The sequence below is a fragment of the Eupeodes corollae genome, chromosome 1, assembly GCF_945859685.1.
Source record: "Eupeodes corollae chromosome 1, idEupCoro1.1, whole genome shotgun sequence".
Classification (NCBI taxonomy): domain Eukaryota; kingdom Metazoa; phylum Arthropoda; class Insecta; order Diptera; family Syrphidae; genus Eupeodes; species Eupeodes corollae.
Window position 1 is genome coordinate 293,942,168 of NC_079147.1, and position 20,711 is coordinate 293,962,878.

The 20,711-nt window shown below is 33.8% G+C and overlaps 2 protein-coding genes across 3 annotated transcripts in view; both read right to left on the reverse strand.

The window, feature by feature from the left end:
* Positions 1–1,967: 1,967 nt before the first annotated feature.
* LOC129951483 (uncharacterized protein K02A2.6-like) lies at positions 1,968–3,224 on the reverse strand. Its single transcript, XM_056063641.1, has 2 exons — positions 2,882–3,224; positions 1,968–2,119 (listed from the first exon to the last, which is right to left on the reverse strand). Exons 1-2 carry the CDS (start codon positions 3,222–3,224, stop codon positions 1,968–1,970), a joined length of 495 nt encoding a protein of 164 aa, XP_055919616.1.
* A 2,176-nt stretch (positions 3,225–5,400) lies between these two features.
* The window catches only part of LOC129940590 (uncharacterized), a 107,546-nt gene continuing 92,235 nt past the window's right edge, over positions 5,401–20,711 (reverse strand). For both annotated transcript variants that reach the window (XM_056048974.1, XM_056048973.1), the window contains 6 exons: positions 18,411–18,638; positions 8,813–9,068; positions 8,593–8,730; positions 8,252–8,528; positions 7,881–8,199; positions 5,401–7,620 (listed from right to left, as the gene is read on the reverse strand). In XM_056048974.1, the coding sequence (XP_055904949.1) occupies positions 6,856–7,620; positions 7,881–8,199; positions 8,252–8,528; positions 8,593–8,730; positions 8,813–9,068; positions 18,411–18,638 (1,983 nt within the window). In that variant the 3' untranslated portion in view covers positions 5,401–6,855. The remainder of the gene's footprint in view (positions 7,621–7,880; positions 8,200–8,251; positions 8,529–8,592; positions 8,731–8,812; positions 9,069–18,410; positions 18,639–20,711) is intronic.

Sequence of the window (20,711 nt, forward strand, 5' to 3'; positions counted from 1 at the left end):
TGCACAATTCGCTAACTGGAGGATTTAACTGGTAAGTAATTTATGTTGCCGCTAACTACTTGTTGCGTTTTATACAGGTAATACATTGTGGTTGTAACACCTCCGCCTTTACGTTGCTGCTTATGGTGGGCTATATCTGTCAGGGGTTCTTCGAACTCTGGTGGAGCGTCGAAGCGGCGTCTGATGTTGGTCAACTGTTTGTGAATAAACTGGAGAAGCATCATCAATAATTTGTTAATCAACAGGGGCAACGTCAATTCTTCCGTTGAGCGATGCGTCGGAGAAAGTTGGCCTTAATGTTGATAATGAAAATTCTTCCAACAAAATGTGCAAGGGATTCAATTGCAGTGAAACCTTTGGCTGTTTTTGTAGTTCTGGTAGCTAGGATCTTGAACGCAATTGCTTATATGAGCTCTAACAAGTCTTGATTTACTGGGAACAAGAATTTTGTAATTTACCTTACCCATCTGTTCAAGAACTGAAGAAATTACATTTGTTAAGACGATATGTTTTTACGAAAACTAGATCTCCGGGTTTAAAACTTCAAAATTAAGCTCCATGATGACGATTGAACTGTATTTCTTGTTTATCATTTTTCATCGATGAAGAATGTTTTGGGTAGTTTCGTAAAAGGTCAGCTCAGCTGGTGATAGTCCATTTGGATTGTTTCGATTTTGAGCTGTTCTATAAATGCTGAGGAATTGTTGTAATGCATGTTGCTGAGTTTCCTCCTCCTTAACTTTCTTCAGGGAACGTTTTAAAGTATCAACGAATCTCTCAGCCTGCCCTACGCCACCAGATTCGCAAAATTGTTATAACTCCTTACTGCAGAACTGCGTTCCATTATCTGACACCAGTGTGCAAGGGTATCCATGTCGAGCAAACATAATGTCAAAATATTTATCGTGGCCGATGTTGTTGTTGGTGTGGCAATAATCTCTTGCCATTTAGAAAATGTATCGATGATGACTAGATACCATTGGACTTGTATAGGTCCCGCGTAGTCAACGTGCAGTCTCTCCCAAGATCCACTTGGAATTGACCAGGATTTAAATGTACACTTGACTGGAGATTTTGCAACGGACTGACAATTAGCGCAATTTTTTACGTAGGTCTCAATGTCAAGATTTAGTTGAGGCCAGTACACATAGCTGCGTGTAATTGATTTCATTTTCTCAATGCCCGGGTGTCCACGATGAAGTTGATTGAGTAACCTGGAACGAAATTTGTTAGGTACAATTAATCGGTCACCAAACATCAGACAGTCTTTAACAATGAGAAGAGAATCCTTTTGGTGAAGGATGGATCTTTTTGCGTTTCTTCATGAATCATTTTAAATGAAACAGACAAGTTGCTTGTGATGATTTTCAAGCCAATTTCGAATTCTTAGCTTGATGAAATTTGAGCGATGACGAAATCTTCATTGGTCTTATCGTATTGACTTATAAGACGTGAGAGAACATCTGCGTTTCCAAAGTCCTTGGTGTTCACATACTAGATTACATAATCGTAACCCAGCAGTGTCAAGGCCCAACGTTGCAGTCGGTTGGCTGTATGCACTGGGATACCCTTCTTTGATCCGAAAATAGATAACAGGGGCTTATGGTCAGTTTGTAGATGAAACTGTCGACCCAGAAGCATCTTATGAAATTTTTTTATTGCTAAGACGATAGCCAGTCCTTCCTTCTAAACCTGGATGTAGTTCTACTCTGATTGTGTGAGAAAACGCGAAGCATGTTGCACAGCTTTGATAGATCCGTCTGAGAGCCGATGTGAAATGCAGGCTCCTACTCCTAGGTTTGATGCGTCGGCTGACTCGATGATAGGAAACTGCGGGTTGTAATGCATTAAACCCAGATCCGATTAAAGAATTTTTTTAAATTCTCTAAAGGCGTTTTGACAACTTGAGGTCCAATTCCATTTGGTGTCTTTTTTAAGAAGCGCTTTGAGTGGAGCGCTGTCCCTGTTTATGTTTGAGATGAAACGGCCATAGAAATTGACTGCTCCCACGAACGAAGCTGTGAGATGTTTTGAGGTTCTGGCATTGTCATGATTGCCTTCGCCTTTTCTGGATCGGGTTGTAAACCATCACCCGTTAACTCGTGACCCAGATAACGTACTGTGCTTTGAAAGAAAGAACATTTTTCAAGTTTTATCTGTAAACCATACTCACGAAAATGGGTGAAGACTTGTTTGAGTCTCAGTAAATGTTCCTCTTTATTATTGGCTGGTATCAGGATGTCGTCAAGGTATGGAGACACACCATCAATTCCTTTAAGGACTGGATCCATCAACTATTGGAATGCTATAGGTGCCGGTTTGATACCAGGGGGGTTATTATGAAAAAGGATAAACGGTTTTTAATACGGAGTATTTGTGAACATCAACACGTATTTTTAAAATTGCGATTACAAGAAAAAAGTATTGTAAAAAAAACTATACTACTCGTATTTTTATTTACGAGTGCCTTCAAGCACTCGTTTAGCTTTTATTTTGGTGGGTTACTGTCCAGTGTCAAACATTATTGTTTTTTTTTCGTTTGGTTTTCATTTTGATGAGGGAGAAAAAATGTAATTTAAATAATAAATATAATAGTGAAAAACAAAAAATTAAGATATTTATAATATTTAAGCACACATTTTGACAGTTGTAAATAGGTGTGAAGTTAGTTTCGTTTAAAAAAATACTATTTTTCATTTTTGGCTGGCAACATTATCTTGATTCCATTTTCGTTTCTCATAATCGCTCTACGCCATGAGTTTCGTTTTTCTGGGTTTCGTTTTTTCTGCCGTTGGTTTCGTATTTCATAATAAAGGCCCAGGGGAAAGACGATTCACACAGAACAATCCTCGCTGAGTGTTAATGGGAAGTCAATTCTTACATTCGTCTTCAATTTCTACTTGCAAGTATGTATCCGACAAGTCTATGTGGCTGAAAATCTTTCCACCTGCATGCTTGATGAAAATATCCTCGGGAAGTGGAAGAGGATGATGATGCGGTTGAAGCGCGTCGTTGAGACCTGTTGAATAGTCCGCACAGATTCTTAAACTGCCATTGGCCTTTCTTACTGCTACGACGGGTGTTGCCCAGTCTGAGAAATTGACAGGTGTTAGAAATCCTGACTGTTCTGATCTGGAGAGCTCTTCGTCGATGGCTGGTAATGATGCATAGGGAACAGGACGTTTCGCGCGGAATGCTGGTACGACATTCTCTTTCAGGTACATTTTGGCTTTTAATTTTGTACAGTGGCCCATGGTGCCTTTAAAAACAATATATGAGATCAATACCTTCTACTTTGACTGCACTACATACTTAATCGAGAGGCAGGTTTCACATTCCAAACTTGTCCATCCAGTCGATTGCGAACAATGAAAGTTGTCGCAATTCGGTGACAAAACATTTTAGGTTTAACTTGATTGTTTTGAAAGTGGCAGTAGATAGCTGTCAGTTCACCTTTTATTCTTATTTGGAAATAAACTGATAAAGGGGATTTTCCTAGCCGTGTGGTTTTGAAGAAGGAATAAAACAGTAAAAAATTGGAACACTAACAGTAGAACTAAATGGAATTTTTTGTTTTGATTTTGGCAGTCAGCTGTTCAGTAAAATGAAATTTCATCATTAAAAAAATTAAAATGGATTTATAAATTAAATAAAACCTTAAATGCATTGTTTTTTTTTTTTTGAAAAAAAATACTTGAAAATAGGTTTCAACTTATTGCATCAATCTGTAACATGTTCAAAAACTAAAAACAAACATTTTACTGATAGGTTTTACTCATAGCTATAATCGGCCTCTTATTCAGGAGTAAATCTATTTATTATTAAATTGAAAACCAAACTATGAATGAATCAATTAACAGCTATCAAAAAGTCCAACTCCGGAAAAGTTACTGTAAGATTGAAAAACACCTCTTAATTTTTCAGATCTTAGGGGACCATTTAAAAGGATTTTTCGAACATTTTAGATTGGTCTTTCGTTTTTGAACAGTCTTGATCTTAAAAGAAGATTGCATTTACAATTTTGAATTTCTTGGTGGATATTTTATGGTCCTTACCTTTCTGAACAGTTTTGAGATGTCTTAATGTACATCCGTCGGGTTTGTAGTTTGGAAAAAATTCTGTTTGTATGGCAAGTATTGTTTTAAATAACTTTATTCTTCTTTATTTTTTTCTTCATAAACTTATTCAATTTATTTACATAAAAAATATTACATTTCGTATAAATAGTTTTCTTATTTCTTAAAATAAAATCTTTTTTTGATTTCTTAATGCGAAAGTGCATTTTGAATTATATGAATAGGTTTATGGTTTACATTTAAGTATATATTATTTTGGTTATTGTTTGCTATACATTCTAATACATTACGTATATTGTATTTATTCAAATATAACTGAATTTGTTTTTGGCATTAAGCATTTTATTAAAATTCTGGACGATGTTCACATTGTATTCTTGATGTTACTCATATTGGGCGCATTCATAAATCTAGTGACTACGTAGTCAAAATTTAACAAGCGTTGTGCCACAAAGCTAGTCAATCCGGAACTGTCATATTACTGACAAATGCAAATATATAAAATAAGAAACATTTTTGATTTGATAACTTTAAATAATCCTTGCTGTTTTTCAAATTCAATAAAATCAAATTTAAGACATAATTTATGTGATTTATGTTTGTATTTAAATACTGAACAAAATTTGTACACTACGTCGGAGGGGAAATGTTAACTCATTTTGTAGCTGGAAGTAGCCAATCAGAATGACTTCACTACGTAGTGACTACATTATTGAACGCTCCCATTTACACCTCTTTCCCACTTGAATAAGAAATTTTAATTTATGAGATAAATAAAATGATGAAATGTCAAAAGTATCCCGTGTGAACAGCGCCCTGCGAAAAGTTTTTTTAAGTTTGAGACAGTTCTTATTTTTGAAATGTTTAGTCCTTAAAGTTCTAAAAAAAGATATAACCAAAAATTGAAGCAGATAATAAAAATAAACCTGTCAGAATTTAACGATGAAACAAAATTTTGCAATAATTAATTTAATTTAAACATGCTACATAAATATATAGACATTTGACATTTAATTAAAGTTTTGTTCTAAATTCTAACTGATGACATTTAGCTAATATTTTTCTAAGTTTTACAAATTTAGAAGCGTATATTTTTTTAGTATTCACAACTAACAATAATTTTGAAGTATACATTATTTCTTTTTTGTTGATTTAATTCTATATTGTTTTTATACATAAGTTTGCCAAAATTAAAGTTAATTAAATTCATGAGAAGCAGATTCAATAATTCTAAAGCAAGTATTCTGAAAGTTTAACAAAACCAAACATTTTTAATCAAAAATAATCTAATTAACATTTTAAGGGCATAATATTAGCATTTGCATTTCTTTTTTTAAATAAAGCACTTGTTTTAAGTGGTCCGAAAATTCTTAATCTTAATATATAAAATGCAGATGTTTTATTTTTAAATTTATTAATATCTTTGGCATAAATATGAACAAATAAAATTTATGAGATTTTTTAAACTTGGCAGTGAAACATATTTGCAAACGATGAGTGTCAAATTAGCAAATCAATATTTACCGATTGATAAGTCGTTGTGACAGTTAAAATGTGGCTGATAAATTTAAGACTATTTAGTGACCAATTATCAGTCTTCTTATCAATATAAATCATTTACCGAACTCAACTTAAAGATTGCATTTATTGACTTCACGCAGAAATTGTGACTTCATTTTACCATCACCAAACATTTGACCTTAAAAACATTGCAATAATTTTGTGCCTACTCATTTGATTGGAATCATTTGAGACATTCACTTAAATACTTCAAAAGAATGCAAAGACTGTAAAAGAATGCAGACTGCAATAATATGCAGAAGAATGTATAAAGTCTTAAATAATGGGTTGGTAAACTCAAAGAATACAATCTACATATATATCTTCTACAAGCCTGAAAGTCATTCATCTAAAAACTTTGGACCGGCGAATGTTGCTTCGCTAACTTCACACTCAAAATGATTTATTGGCTGAATCACAAACACGCTTCAGATTCGGCTTCACCTGACGTTTACGAGTTCAGCCATAAGAATTTAATGCATGCTATCACAATGGAGCTTCGACCTCACGTTTCGTCTGACAATCGTAAGGAAAAGAACGTAATGTGACTCCAAACGGAAGCTCTAGTTCAATTATCTGAACATTTGCTTTCTCTGACAGCTAAATAGCTGTAAAAAATGTCAAAAAACAAAATATTTGCTTTTTGGATGGATGAAATAATAGAAATGTCATTCAAAGCAACCTCGAAGCAGATCCACCGTAACGCAGACGAAGCTGAAGCGTGTTTGTGATTCAGCCATTAGGCTATAGCTAGTTTATACATTATGACGACAAAGTTAGTTTTTATTTTATTAAAATCTATTATACATTTTTGGTATATGCAAGTGATGATTGTTTATTGATTTTGGAGTATAATTTTATAGTTTTAAAGTTTTTCTTAAAGGTACACAGTTATTGAAATGATATTATGATGGAATTGTTTTTGATGATTGGAGGATTGAAATGTGAAAGGTATCCATGGTTAGGAGCTTAGCCAAAAATAAAACGAAGTGTTTTTAAGATTAACTTCCGCTTAGCTCCCCATACTGTTTCCGGTTCTTTCCACTTCTTAAGTTATTGCATTTGGTGTATAATGTGTAAATAATATTTTGTGCTTTTCTAAGATTAATCTACATACATATAATGTTTTTACTTAAAAGTTAAATTCTCTTATTTACATAATAAATATATAATTTTATTAATGACTTAAGCTTACGACCTAAGACTAATTTTTATACATTTATAATGCTATCTGTTCCGTACTCGACGCAATCGATTGATTATCAATGGCGACAGTTTTTAAGTAACTTACCCTCGGCGCTAAAGCTTTGATTTGCTGATGCTCTGACGATTCACTTTCCTCATCGGCAAACTGAATGTCATCCAATTCATAGAAATCCTGTAAATCACTTGGAGATTTGACTACGGATGTCTCCTTCTCCGAATTAGATTCCGATGATAGACGCGCTGTTGACTTCTCTTGATTGTTGGGCTTCTGAGTTCTTATTCGCCGCACACTCAATATTGGAGTTCCTTCATGGGAAACTGAAGCAGCAGCAGCTATTGACTTCTGGATGAGGACATTCTTTAGATTTGTCTCGGAAGGCGATCGAGCAACTTTTGATACGCTATTACTTCGACTTAATTCTGATTCGGGTGTTTCAGTGTTGCTTTCTGGGCTAACACTAGTTGGTCGGGGAAGAATTTCCTCGTAGATCGGTTCAGGGGTTTTATTTACTTCGTCGATGTTCGTTTCTTCGTCCATTGGAGGAATCCACACTAAATAAGCCGGATCCATACCCAAGTATGAACCAGGTGCTGCTCCGGCGTTGATAACATCATAATCATAATAGTCCAGCTCAAAATCTTCTGGATTTCCCAGAGAGAATTCTGATCCTGGACGTGCTAGAAGTTTCCTACGATTCTGCTTTTCTTTGCTTTCTTTTTGATTTGTTGTACGGATAGTGGCTCTACTTACGATACTTGCTGCTGGTGAATAACACCCCTGTAAGTAAAATCAAGAATTTTGAGTTAGAACTTTTGCATAATTCTCATCGTGGCCAATTTCAACGAAAGTTAGGTTAGATACCAGACTAATTTTGATAACTTCAAAGGGAGTTGTTGTGGTGTTTTTAGCTCGGGATATAGTGTTGTTCTCGAATTGGAAGCAAATACAGGGTTGAGGCAGTAAATTTCCAAGTGGGGTGTAATCATCTCTATTAATTTCTAACTTACGTCAAAACCGACCAATATTTTCACACTCACATTAGTTAAAGAAGCTGATATACTTTTTGTGTCCATTTGACTGAATCGATCACTGTCTCTGATCGAATGTGATCGGATCGAGGAACACTCGATGATGGAGTCATCGTTTGGTGAAAGGCTTTTTCGTTTTAATGTTCCATCGTCCCTGTCGGGATATTTGGAATGTTTACTAAGGCGTAAGAATGTGCTAGCAGATGAACTCACTCCTGATAGCATTGATGCTGAGTCCTTCTGATCCTCAGGGCTATTGGTTAGACTGTCTTCAGTATTGATCTCGTTACGTAACGTCACTATGCTCGAATTGCTTCCCATTTCATCACTGACAGAAAGAAACTGTGAAAAAGAGTGCATACAAATTTTTCGAGGCTTACCATTTCGTGAGTAATTCTGTATCATTCATCTCGGTTTCTTTGGCAAGATTCTCAGCATCTATGCTTTCCCTCAATATTGAGTGTCTCAACTGTCTCTTAGGACGAATTTTGACCATGTATATGACTTCAGAAAGTAAAGTTGTTGTCGAAACTGCCCTTGATGGAGGATTATGGAGTGATCCCATCGACGTCATGGGAGTGTGAATCGGGGATGTATGATCATGTCTTTCACTAATAGCTAGATGGTATTTCCTATATCGTACAATATATTGTGCTCCTACAAGAAAACAAATATCAATCTTTATTTCATTCTTTAATTTGTTTCATATTATTAAACAGACCTAAAAGTGCACTTATTAGAATTATTATACTAGCAAATACAACAGCTGACAAATGTACTAGAGTGAAGTTGGTTTTCATCTTAGCCTGGATGACAGCTCGACTTCTTACAACAATTTTATTTGTTTGATTTGATGGTTCTACAATAATGAAAAATACAAATTTACATATTTTAGGAGTTTATTCATTATTTAATATTTTTTTGTTTCTCAATTTGCTCACGTATCTGTTCGATATTTGCTAGAAAACCTCCTGTACATGATGCTTCAATCAAATTACTATCTCCAGAGTAAAATTCTACTAAAATATGCTGGCCTGTTGATTCCCAAGTCGATTGTGTTTCAATATCATCATTACTTATTAACTCGGTTAGAAGTGCTGATGATAGAGACGGTCCATTTCGTATTTTTATATATTGACTAACACATGGAAGGCGAAGGAAACTTATTTCGAATGATATTGTATCATCACCATCGACCTAAATTGAATATAAAAATAAAATAATATTTATAATTTAGTAGGAACAAATATTGAAACGAATAATTAGGATGTGGAAGGGCATTTTTAATAGTAATAAGTACTTCGGTAGTTGAGTGCTTTAAAGGCATATGCACTCTTTAATTGTTTTATATAATGTCATTGATATCATGGTTTTAAGTTTTAAGTTTTGGCATTTGACACCAACCAAATTTAGCTGCAATTTCAAATGTCACAATGTATCGCTTAAAATCGCTTAATGGCTGCGTTCAATCTCGTGCTGGATAGGGTATCTTGCATAGATGGATTTTTAGATACCTTGTTGAACGTGTTGGATAGCTGTATTGAGATAGCTGTCAAAAAATAAAAACAACTTTCAGGTGTTCACAAAAAGCAGAAAAACATTTAAGCTTCGAAGTAAAAATTGTTATAAGATAAAACATTTAATGGATAATTCAACTGATTCGGCTACTTTTAATTTTTTGTCTTCGATGTCGAGAATTTTTCTTTTGAAATCGGACATTCCACTGCTTCTTTTTCTTGAATATAGACGAGGGCTCTCAACCGAAGATGTGGTCGAGTGATAGACCCCAGAGGATAGCACAAGGGAACTTATTGTTTCGGTGTCACTAACTTGTGCCTCGTTGAGGTAAATTTCAGTCATCATCGCAAAATATGGCCAATTCATTAGCCATCGACAAGTCGGCGTTTGTTGTTATTTTCTATGATAACGTTGTAGGGCTTTTTCATATTTTTGAATTTTATTTTTAATTCCATCTAATCAAAAATTGACCCGTGTTCTTCAAGAACTTTTACAATTTCTTAAAAAAATGATCTTCGCCGGGTTTTTGGGTCTCGGAGCTGGTGCAACTATGTGGTGAATCAGCTGATCTGCCAGATACATACATACCCCAGAAATTCTTGGATACCTTTGGATTCCTTTTTTGACATCTCAGCTGTTTTTGATCAGCTGTTATCTTACACGTAAAACACTAACAAGAAGGTTTCCGGAAATCTTATCTGTCTGAGATTGAACGCAGCCAATTTATAACAAAAGTGGCGATTCAAAAATTGACAAGTCTATGTTCTTCATTATCGACCAACTACACAAACATTTGGTACAAATTTGATGGAAACTTTATTGATGTCGTTTATAATTTTTCAGCAAGCGATGCGGATGATTCCAAAGGCAGTTATAGTAGTATCAGATCATCACTTTTTCGATACCTGATTCGAACAAGACGGGTTAAAAAGCCACAGAAGAAGACAAAGTATGGTTTTGTTGCGTGAAAAGTTTCCTGGTAGCGCACATTGGCTGCCAATATCATGCGATATTACACTGCAAGTTTTTTCTTTCTGTGAATACACGCAAAAGATCATGCCTTCGTGAATAATCTCCGCATTCTATATGCGTTAAAAACCAACAATACTCAAGTTATGGTCGAAATACCGACCAAACGTGTAATAATATCTCAAGTATTTTAAGTCCTAAAAGTCAAGATAAAAATGAAGAGACAAAGGGTGTTTCATAGCTGTATGAGAAGTTTCGTTTGTTATTGCATATAATTTGACAGTTGTAAATGTCAAACTGTGTTGATATTTCAGTTCAAAAAGATTTAGCAATTTATCATGAATTGTGTATTTACTTTTGCTGTCTGCCGGAGTTTACATTACAAAGTTAACTAATAAACAATAAGAAAAAAGGAGGAAATATAATTAAAATTACTAAACTTAAACAGAAATTAACAAAAAAGATTTTTAATATAGTTAAGTTAAATTAAATTATTACAATTTCGGATGAGAAGCGTAAGTTTTGATTTTTTTTTACAATTTTAATGATTTGACACATAAATAAAAAAGACAATTTTAATGGTAATTTGAAACAAAAAAAGAAATAATTTTAATGATTTAAAACAAAAAAGGATTGTATAGCGTACGTGTTATTTTAGAAACGATTACGGTACATTTGAGCATGTTTACAAAATTTGTACAATTTATACCAACCCCGAGCACTATTTAATATTTCGTGAAGACAATTGTTCGACAAAGAACTTTCTTGGAAATACAATCACCGAATTTCTTGCAAAATTGGTAAACATCTTCTAGTCCTCTTCTGTTACACAGGTTACAAATCAACTCTGCAAATCAACTCTATGGGGGATGAAATTAAGGTTGAGAATTTCCACCATTATTGCTTTAAAAATTGTACTTATTAAATCGGCTGTGTTTTTAACATTAAAATAGCTTTCTTCCGTAGGTATTCGGTGATTGAGTTAACTTTAAATATTTCTAGAAGAAGACGATAATGTTCTGGTCAAGTGTTGATCGAATATTGCGTCATCTATTTTTGAGATTACATTCGCAGAAAAATCATGCCACTCATGCAGATTTCGTTCAGTTATTGAAAACACAATGTAATGAGAAAGGGCCAGCTGGTTCCATTCCCTGAAAGATGATGCATTTGTTTGCAATAGTCTAACCAATATCATTTTATGAAGACTGGTATCACTTCTTCTCATCAATCACTTATAATAGTCTGAATTGAATTCAATATCGGCCACATTGAATTCAATGCTAACTTAGGTTCGCTGCTTTTTTTCTTGGCGTGCTTGCAAAAGTTTAAGTTATACGTAAACAGAACTCCTAGATACTTAAGTTCATGTACACGTTCACTAACAAGTCTTCAGGCTTCTTCAGGAGCTCTCATACACTGTCGGTTTTCAAATATCATTGCTTTTGTTTTTTGAACGTTAATTTTCAGATCCCATGTTTGACACTACGACTGTAATTTATTAATTTAAAGTTGTAGTGAAAAGGTCGGCTAGTAATAATAAATCGTCAGCATAGAGCAAAACTTTGATGAGAGTTCCTGCAAAGATTACGCCACCAGGTAGAATATCAGAAATATCATCAATAAACAGAGCGAATATCAGATCGCTCAAAATGCACGCCTGCCGTTGTTTCGAACCATTCTGAAAGTTTAGATCCATCCCATACAGCTGCGCTTGAAGATTTCAGAAATTGAAAATACAGCATCAAAAATGTTCGTGATATTCCCATATTTGAGAGCTTATAAAGCAAAGCCTGTCTGTTTAGTCAAAGCAAATATTCTTAAATATTGTAAAAATGAGGGCTTTAAATTTGAAGGAACACAAGCATTTTCATAGAGGCGGTTGAAGAAATCCAGAATGTAGGTCTTTAAGCTATTGTTCGAATTTTTGAAAAGCTCTACTGGAAATGGAATTCCATCGCTTTCAGGTGCTTTGTTGATTTTCGTAAGAGTTATTTTCAATTCACTTAACGATATTGAGCAGTTCAAGTCGGAAACACACGTGTTCTGTAACGCCAAGCTGAAAGTATGAAGATTCTCTTCAGCCGAAAACAGAGTTTTAAAATTAGCTCCTAGAGTCTGAGCTTCGAGAGTTATATTCATACTTTGCCGCCCCCGCTAACTTCACGAACGTTTTGCCAAAATTCCTATGAATTTTGACTAAGCTGTAGCTAATGTGCAAGGAGTTTGCTGTAGATTATTGTCTAGTAGCGCAAAGCTGTTTTAAATCTTTGTTGGCTCTAAGGTACATATGTATTTTTATATTACTCGGAATTTGTTGCTCTAAAAAGCTTTAAATATTTAAATGAGAGTTTGCGCAATTTATTGCAATCGCTATCAAACTATTTGTTTTTTGGAATAGAATTAACAAAAAGGTTGTTCCCTGCTGGTACCGAGGCGTATACTACTCCTATAATATTGTTTTCAATTTCTTCTATTCTGGCTTTGGCTGTCGTGGAAGATAATTAAATTTGTGATTTAGAAGAGCTTTGTACCCGTCAGCTTTGTTCAGCATCCATTTTAGTTTCCGGAAATTGTCTGAAACACTTTTTTGATCTCGTTCTTCGAAGTCTGTTTCAACAACAATTGGCAAGTGAGCCAAGAAATTGACCAGTAGCACCTTAAAATCTCTTATTATATTGCCCTGATTTTCCTCAACCGCTGATAAATGTAAATTCACCATATTCATCAGCACGAATAGGCCAAACTTTCCCAAGAATAATAATAATATGCTATAATATGAAAAATTTTGAATTTTTAGAGGAAAAATTGCGATATTTCCACAGTTTTTCAATCCATCTAAATTTTAGATCTTATGAACGTCTTTTCCTTTATTAAATACAAGAGAAAACAACTAAGATACAGATACCAACTTTTCCAAGACATATATTTTTCTGAACTCGAATTAGGCGCCGTCTACATCTCCACATATTTACCATTTCTCATCCTATGCAGTTTTTAAAATTAAATCAAATCTCTGGAATAGGTTTCGATTTTAAGAATATTATACAAAATTTATTAATTTCCGTCAAAAACTTGTTTGTAAATAATTTTTGTCATCAAAATTTTACAAATTTCCTACTGTGTGATGTGATTACGAGTGAATTATATGACATCGACATAAATAAGAATGACATTTAAAAACACAACAGACACTCGTTACATACAAACATTCTATAGACACTCAACTATCAATATCACAAGTAGGATAGCTTTCAAAAATCCATTGACTTTTTGCCATTAAAATGCATATATTTACATTTAACAACTTCTTAACAATTCTGACAGCTCCTTTAGTCTGTCTATTGACTTCATTTCTCTCATGTTACTTCAATGTATATGTATGTGTATGCATACATATTGCAATGCCATCTGTAACTTCCCTCTGCCAATTTCATCGCAATGAAAAATATCTCCTCTGTTTAGCGTCCTTCCTTCCGGAAATGGAAACGAACTTTTGTTGCACAAAAATAAAAAAACACAAAAATGAAAACTCTATATTGTTTGCATATCTTGTTGTTCTTCTTTTTTTTGTTTTGTTTCTGTTTTATTCAAAATAGAATAACAAAAATAAGATAACAAGTGTCTTTACTTGAGGATTTTAAACTCTTTCTATAAGTACGTACATATAGCCCCATCGAGTATATCCTTGCTCTATGCTCCTGTTCTGTTTTTTTTTGTGCATCATTTTCTTAAAATAAAATGTACAAAAGAAAACAAAAATGAGCTAAAAAAGAAAGCTAGTAAACCAAAAATGTCCAGTTAACTTTTCCCATTTGGGAAACTCTATCAAATCCCTAATCGAGTATACCTCCTCTTATTTTCCACCTGGTAATCAAATTTACTTCGAAGTATCATCAGCATCATCGTATCGTATGTATAACGGGTGTTTATATTTTAAGACGTGTAGAACTTAAATTTAGCACACTACTCGTATTTTAACTAGCGATCATTTTGACAGCTGTCAAGTTACTTATCAAAAACACTCTATATGAAGATATAAATCCTTTGTAAGTATCAGCCCCAAAACCCATTTGATTACGTTGTTGTATTTGTAATTTGGACGAATAGAAGTGCCTACTTTTATGTGCTTGTTTCGTGTCAAAATCAGCTGTGTAAAGTAAAATACGTAGAAATTTCAAAATTTTGAATTCAGTGCAAAATTTTATAAAAAAGGCAAAATAATAGGAAATGGAGAGTTCTATTGATTTGTTTCTTGGAAATTCGGAAAAAGAAAATCCCCTGAATGTTGCGCTGATGAGAAAAAATATTCGAGATCACATTGGAACTTCCAAACAAAAAGTATTATTTATAAACGAATTCTTTGATGAGTGTTGATTTTAATGTCTTTGTTTTGTTTCAGATTTATAAGTTATTTTAGACTCAACAAAGACGCATTTGTTTATGTGCTAAATGAAATCAAAGATCATTTGAAACAACCACAGCGTTCCTCCGCAATCCCACCAATTCTCAAACTCTGCACTGCCCTACGTTTCATGGCAGAAGGAAGTTACCAAAAGTACAGTGGTAATAATTTTAATTTAGGCCTTGCTCAGCCAACAGTTCGATGGAACTCATGTTCGAAACATAGCACCAAAAAATGGTGGTCTTGATGTTGGCCCAATGCTATTCAGTTGAACAGCTATATTTTCCCATTCTTCGTCTTGGGTTCTTTTTGTTGAACCGAATTGTCCCTTGTGGAACCGAATTGTCTCGAATTAGGCAGGTTTAGTTATTTTTAATCTAAAAAAAATATTTTCTTACAGATGTTTATATTATTATTTGTAAAACCTACAGTTTTTTCTCCATTTTCTTAAAAAAAATTGGTTTTCAATGAACTGTTGATGCCTATCGTTATTTTTTTGTACACACAAATGCACTACACAATTAGTAAATATCAGTTGCTGAATTTTGACAACAATCACAACTGAGAGACAACTCAACTGGCTTACATAATACCCCGAACATACTTAAAAAGTCGACCATTTTTTAGTTGACTACTGGTTGACTTGTGACAGTCAACTAGTTGTGATCGGTAATACCGATTGCCGGATTACAACTCAACTTTGTTCTTAGTTGTCTTACATAATAGGCCCCATAATTTAGAGGAGAAATGTCCCGCTTACTTAAATGAATTTAGGAATCTGATTTCCGGATTAGCTTGTATGCAAACTAAGATGGCTACCGGGGATTTATATCTTTATTAGAGTGTTTTTGTTACTAACTTCCCATAGGAAGTTATTGAAAATTTTGACATTTCTCGACGTTTCAAGGTCCCTAGAGTCGAAATGAAAGATTTTTAGAAAGATGTCTGTGCGTGCGTGTGTACGTACGTCCGTACGTTCGCTACGTGTTTTTCGTCGTCCATATCTCAAGAACCAGAAGACATATCGATTTCAAATAAATTTTTTTATATAGAAAATATGGCAAAAAGATGCAGAAAGAGTTCTCAAGAAAATTGCGTGGGTGGTTTTTTCACCATAGCAGTTCGAAAAAAGGTGAAAATTTTGGTTAACCCTAAATATCTTACGAACCAAAAACGCTAGAGACTTAAATTAAAATTTATATAATATATTGTAGCGTGATATCAAAGAAGTATATTTAAAAAAAAAAATTCATTTAACGGTTCTTTTATAAATCAAAAAATCTGAAAAAAAAATTTGTCACCTCCAAAATTTTACGACTGAAATATGATTTCATCTCCAAAACAATTTTGTGCAACGAAAAATAATGTTTTTGACATCTGATAAAATTTTGAGAAAAATCAAATTGACAGTTTTTCTACAAAAAATATAAATCTAAAAAAATTAATAAAAGTTGATAAAAATTGAATTTCGACTCAAATATCTTTTCAAAACTTTGAGATAATAGCTTCTAACTAATTTTTAATTATGAGAAATATTGTTTTCAACATTAGGATAAATTTTGAGAAAAATCTAACAGACAGTTTTTTTTTTTTTTTAAATAAAAACCTAAAAAAAAAATGTATAAAAGTTGGTAAAAATTGATTTTCGACTCAAATATCTTTTCAAAAATTGTAGATCTTAGCTTTAAACTACTTTGATCTTTCAAAAATTATTGTTGTTGACATTCAGTAAAATTTTTAAAAGAATCGAATTGACAGTTTTTGTACAAAAAATTAAAAACCTTAAAAAATAATTTAAAAAAAGTTGGTAAAAATTGATTTTTGACTCAAATATCTTTTCAAATGTTTAAAATATTGGCTTCAAACTAATTTTATCTTATAAGAAATATTATTTTCAACATTCGATACAATTTTGAAAAAAAATGGAATTGACAGTTTTTTTACAAAAAATAAAACTCTAAAGAAAAACAATACTAAAAGTTGGTAAAAATTTACTTTAAATTCAAATAGCTTTTCAAAAATTAAAAATGTTGGCTTTTTAACTTATTTTACTTCACAGAAAATATTGTTTTCGATATTCAGTAATTTTTATATAAAAATCCAACAGTCCGTTTTTTCATAAAAAATAAAATCTACAAAAAATAGAACGCAAATTTGGTAAAAATTTTAAGTAAGACAAATCGACAGACGGGATGGGAAGTTATCAGTGTGGGTTGCATCCCAGCCTCTTTTTTATTTACTTTAAGTTTGGTTTGACATTTCTACATGGATGACACCTGAACAAAGCCACCAAATGGTTCTGTTCGAGTACGTATCGCGCGAATTTTGTTCAGCGCTGAAGTTCATTTTGGTTGAATGGATACGTCAATAAACAAAATTGCCGTATTTGGAGTCATTATAATTCTCAAGTGAAAATTGATACCCCGTTGGATCTACAAAAGCTGACAATTTGATGTTACGTTACATTAAGATTGCTGACTTTTTCGGTTATCAATTGAACAACTATGATCTGCAGGAGCTGTGGGTTTCAACAAAATGGCAATATGTTGCCACAATTGATTGATTGAAGAAAACGTTTAGTAACCGAACGTTAAGGACTCCAGATGTTGGAAAAAGTCATCAAAAAAGTGGTGGCGGTCATATGCCGTCAATCATATTTAAAATTTATGTCAGAAGACCATTTTTGTTTTGTTCGATTTCAAAGTTCTTCGACTCTAAAGAAACACCCTTTAGTTATACGAAAAAAAACCCACTTCAGTAAGTCAGCTTCAGTTAGACTGAGTCTCAGTACAAAGTAAAATTGTCAAAAGTTTATTCAAACCAATTTATATAGAGAGTAGTGAGTAGACAGGATATTTAAGATCCTTTTTGTCTTTTTGTCCACACCTTTTTAATGGGGAAAAAATATAAAATAAAAACTAGTTTTTACTTAACGACTTTGCTTAAGGATATTTACGTTCTTTGTCCTTTTTTTCTTATTTCTATTACCAAACAACCCAACGAACGACGACGCATTAAACTTATAATTATCACGTTGTCGCCAGAAAGCAGAGCCTTTTTGCGGTGCCATTGCGACAGACATCATCCAGAAGGACACTTAATTGTATTAAAAAATCTCAAACTACTCGCACCATCTTAACAAACCCGGATATAGTCCAAGTAGTAGACCGTTGGCTTTGGTTGTTCCCTATATTATAGTATATAACCCAGGATAAGGGTAGCTGTTTGACACTTCTTGGAAATCAGTTGCCCAAGACGAAGACGCCTTAATGCGATTTTTATCGTTCGGAAAGTTAAATACAATCACAATAGAGGACATTGGCATTGGTTGTTCGGTGAGGTGGTGTTTTCTAGGGTGGTGTGGAGAAAAACAATATCCTCGTAATGTGAATCTGTGACATTTTTTCCGGTCATATGGAAAATATTTACAAAATTTGGGGATTCTCAAAAAATAAATCGACAACATAATTCTTTTAAGAGGGTGGCAAAATGGCAATTTATAGGTGGAGGATACAAGCTACAAGGAAGTTTTGAAGCAGCAGCTCACAGCTATGCGATATTTTGCAAACACTGGTAAATTTTTCTTGGAAAATAAATTCAATAAATTTAAAATGCTTTAGGTTATACTATGTAATAAATATACTCACTTGAATTAACCAAAACGAACGCCCAGGACAGCTCTGTGTAGCTCCAGCAATAATTCGCTTTGGCTTTGACGATCCCAAATGAACTATGCAGCCACACCGACAACCAGGACCGATTTCCTGTGAGACATCGGTGCGATTCGCTGTTGAGGATTTTCCTGTTGATTCGTAGATACAATCCCAAGTGTCTGATATGGATTTCCCGCATTTTGCTGTTTCAACTGAGGGACCCTACAAAAGAGAGATGTTTATACACGTGTAAATATATACGTATATTTTTATACATTTCGTTCGTTTTGAGGGAGAAAAGAAGAGAGAGAAAAAAAAGAAGGAATCAAGAAGAATGGAAGATAAATTTTGTAAGTTCGTATATGGACGACAAATTGAAAAATAAGTAGATTAAGGGCTTTGGTCCTTTAAAAGAGGTTAAGTGTGTTGAATTTTTCTGTTACGAAAGTAGATGTACTCATACATACATACATATATACAAAAAGTGACGGACAAAATAATAGAAACACAACTTAATTTTTGGTATCTATGTTATGTTAACTCTCCTGACGTAAGTCAAGAAATCTAAAATGTAATCATACAATTTTCCATAATTTCAGAACTTTGATATTTAATTTTTTGTTTAAAAAGTTTTATTTTTATTTAATGAAATTAATTCTTTTTTTCGTAGAGCTAGCAATTTTCTTGAGGAGTTTAGTAGGGGCTTTATCATAAACTCCCTTATAGGCTTATAGGGTCCAAGACCCGGTTTTCGAGAAGTTATCGGCTTTCGCCGAAAACCTTCATCGAAGACTCAAGTTTTCCCATACATTTTTGGTAAACCACAAGTTTTATATAAAACCTCTCGAAAACCAGTTGCAATTCAAAGTTGAACTAAACAAACAAACCTTTCGAAACATTCAGCGCTCAAATTAATGTAAACAAAACAGCTGACTGCTGCTGTCAAAACAAATATTTCATTTTGAAATACATATTATTTATAGAATTGCCTTACAAAATAAGAATTATTTCTTTTTATTTTTTATTTGCAGAATATGGAAGAGAAAAATAAAACAAAAAAAAGGAAACTTTGGGCTGCGTTGAAACAGAAACAATTGCGGTAGAATTTGCCAACGCCGAGAATAAAAGCCCCGGTGACAATTTGCGTCACTGGCGAGGAACCGGAGTTCACTATGGCTACTGTGACGACCCCAAGTACGAGAAGAATTGCTCATAGTTCGTAATGACGTTTCCAAGGTATGCATATTCGAACTCGTCGCCACAAATATGTTCGACGCTTTCGCTTACTACCTGGAGAAAATCTTTCTGGTAACTCCGTTCAATCACAAGAATTTGGGAGTTATGAGAAAGGCGATAAGTTCATTTGTGGAGGAGAATAAGTATGAAAGAAAATTTCTGGTGGAGGCTAAGTCGAACATTCCACAATGTATGAATCGTTGTTCCAGTAAATAAAACCACAACAGTGGGCTATCGCCCCTTGATGGACAGCGATGCCAACATCAAGAAGATCCTCAGTCCTTTGGACAAGTCAATCAAGTCCTCAAAGAAAGAAACCAAAGAGATAGTCATGGAGAAATGGCAGCCCATCACAACAGCTTCAGTGATCGCCTTGGATAAATGTGATTTTGGTACAAATCTGGAACTTGGAATTAATTAATTTTTATTGTAACAGTTTTGTTTGTTGTTGATTCTTGATATATTTTCGAGACCATTAGGTTCTCTTTAGTAAATTGTTCTGACCGGTTGAAGTGAACAAAGAAGATAGCTGCAGCCAAGCGACCTTCTAGTTTTTGTTGGTTCATGTCGTGAGCCCATTCCACCACGTCCCCAGAAATTCAGTTGAAACTCTTCTTCGAGACCATCTAGTGTCACGGCCTTGTCTGTGCTGATATGCTGCTCTATCACAGCAGAGGAAAATATTATCGACTCAAGGGTGTCGACGGAAAAGAAAAATCCTTAGGAGAATATTTGCACTTCAAGAATTTTCAAAAAAAAAATCTTGAGAGAATACATACCATATAGAACATCTTCATAGGAAAAGAAGTAATTGGATATTTTCATTTTATCCGCATCCGACACGGTGGGTGGTGATATACCAGGAGTTTTGAACGTTTGTTAAACCACTCAATGACGGGATCCCATTCATTCTTTTGGAGCTCGTATAGATCTTTACCTTCCTGAAAATCAACTTGATAAGTACCTACATAAGGCTAAAGTTTGTATCTTGCTTTTCAGATCCTTTAGTTCATTGCAGAGTATATCGGAAGTTTTGCGGCTCATTCCAAAATGTTTTTT

What these genes read in the sequence shown, in the direction of transcription:
- LOC129951483 (XM_056063641.1), bottom strand. Translation starts at nt 3,224, where the DNA reads ATGTACCTGAAAGAGAATGTCGTACCAGCATTCCGCGCGAAACGTCCT. An exon ending in AGTAGAAATTGAAGACGAAT is followed by an intron (nt 2,120 to 2,881) that starts GTAAGAATTGAC and finishes TTCAAAGCACAG; the next exon opens with TACGTTATCTGGGTCACGAG.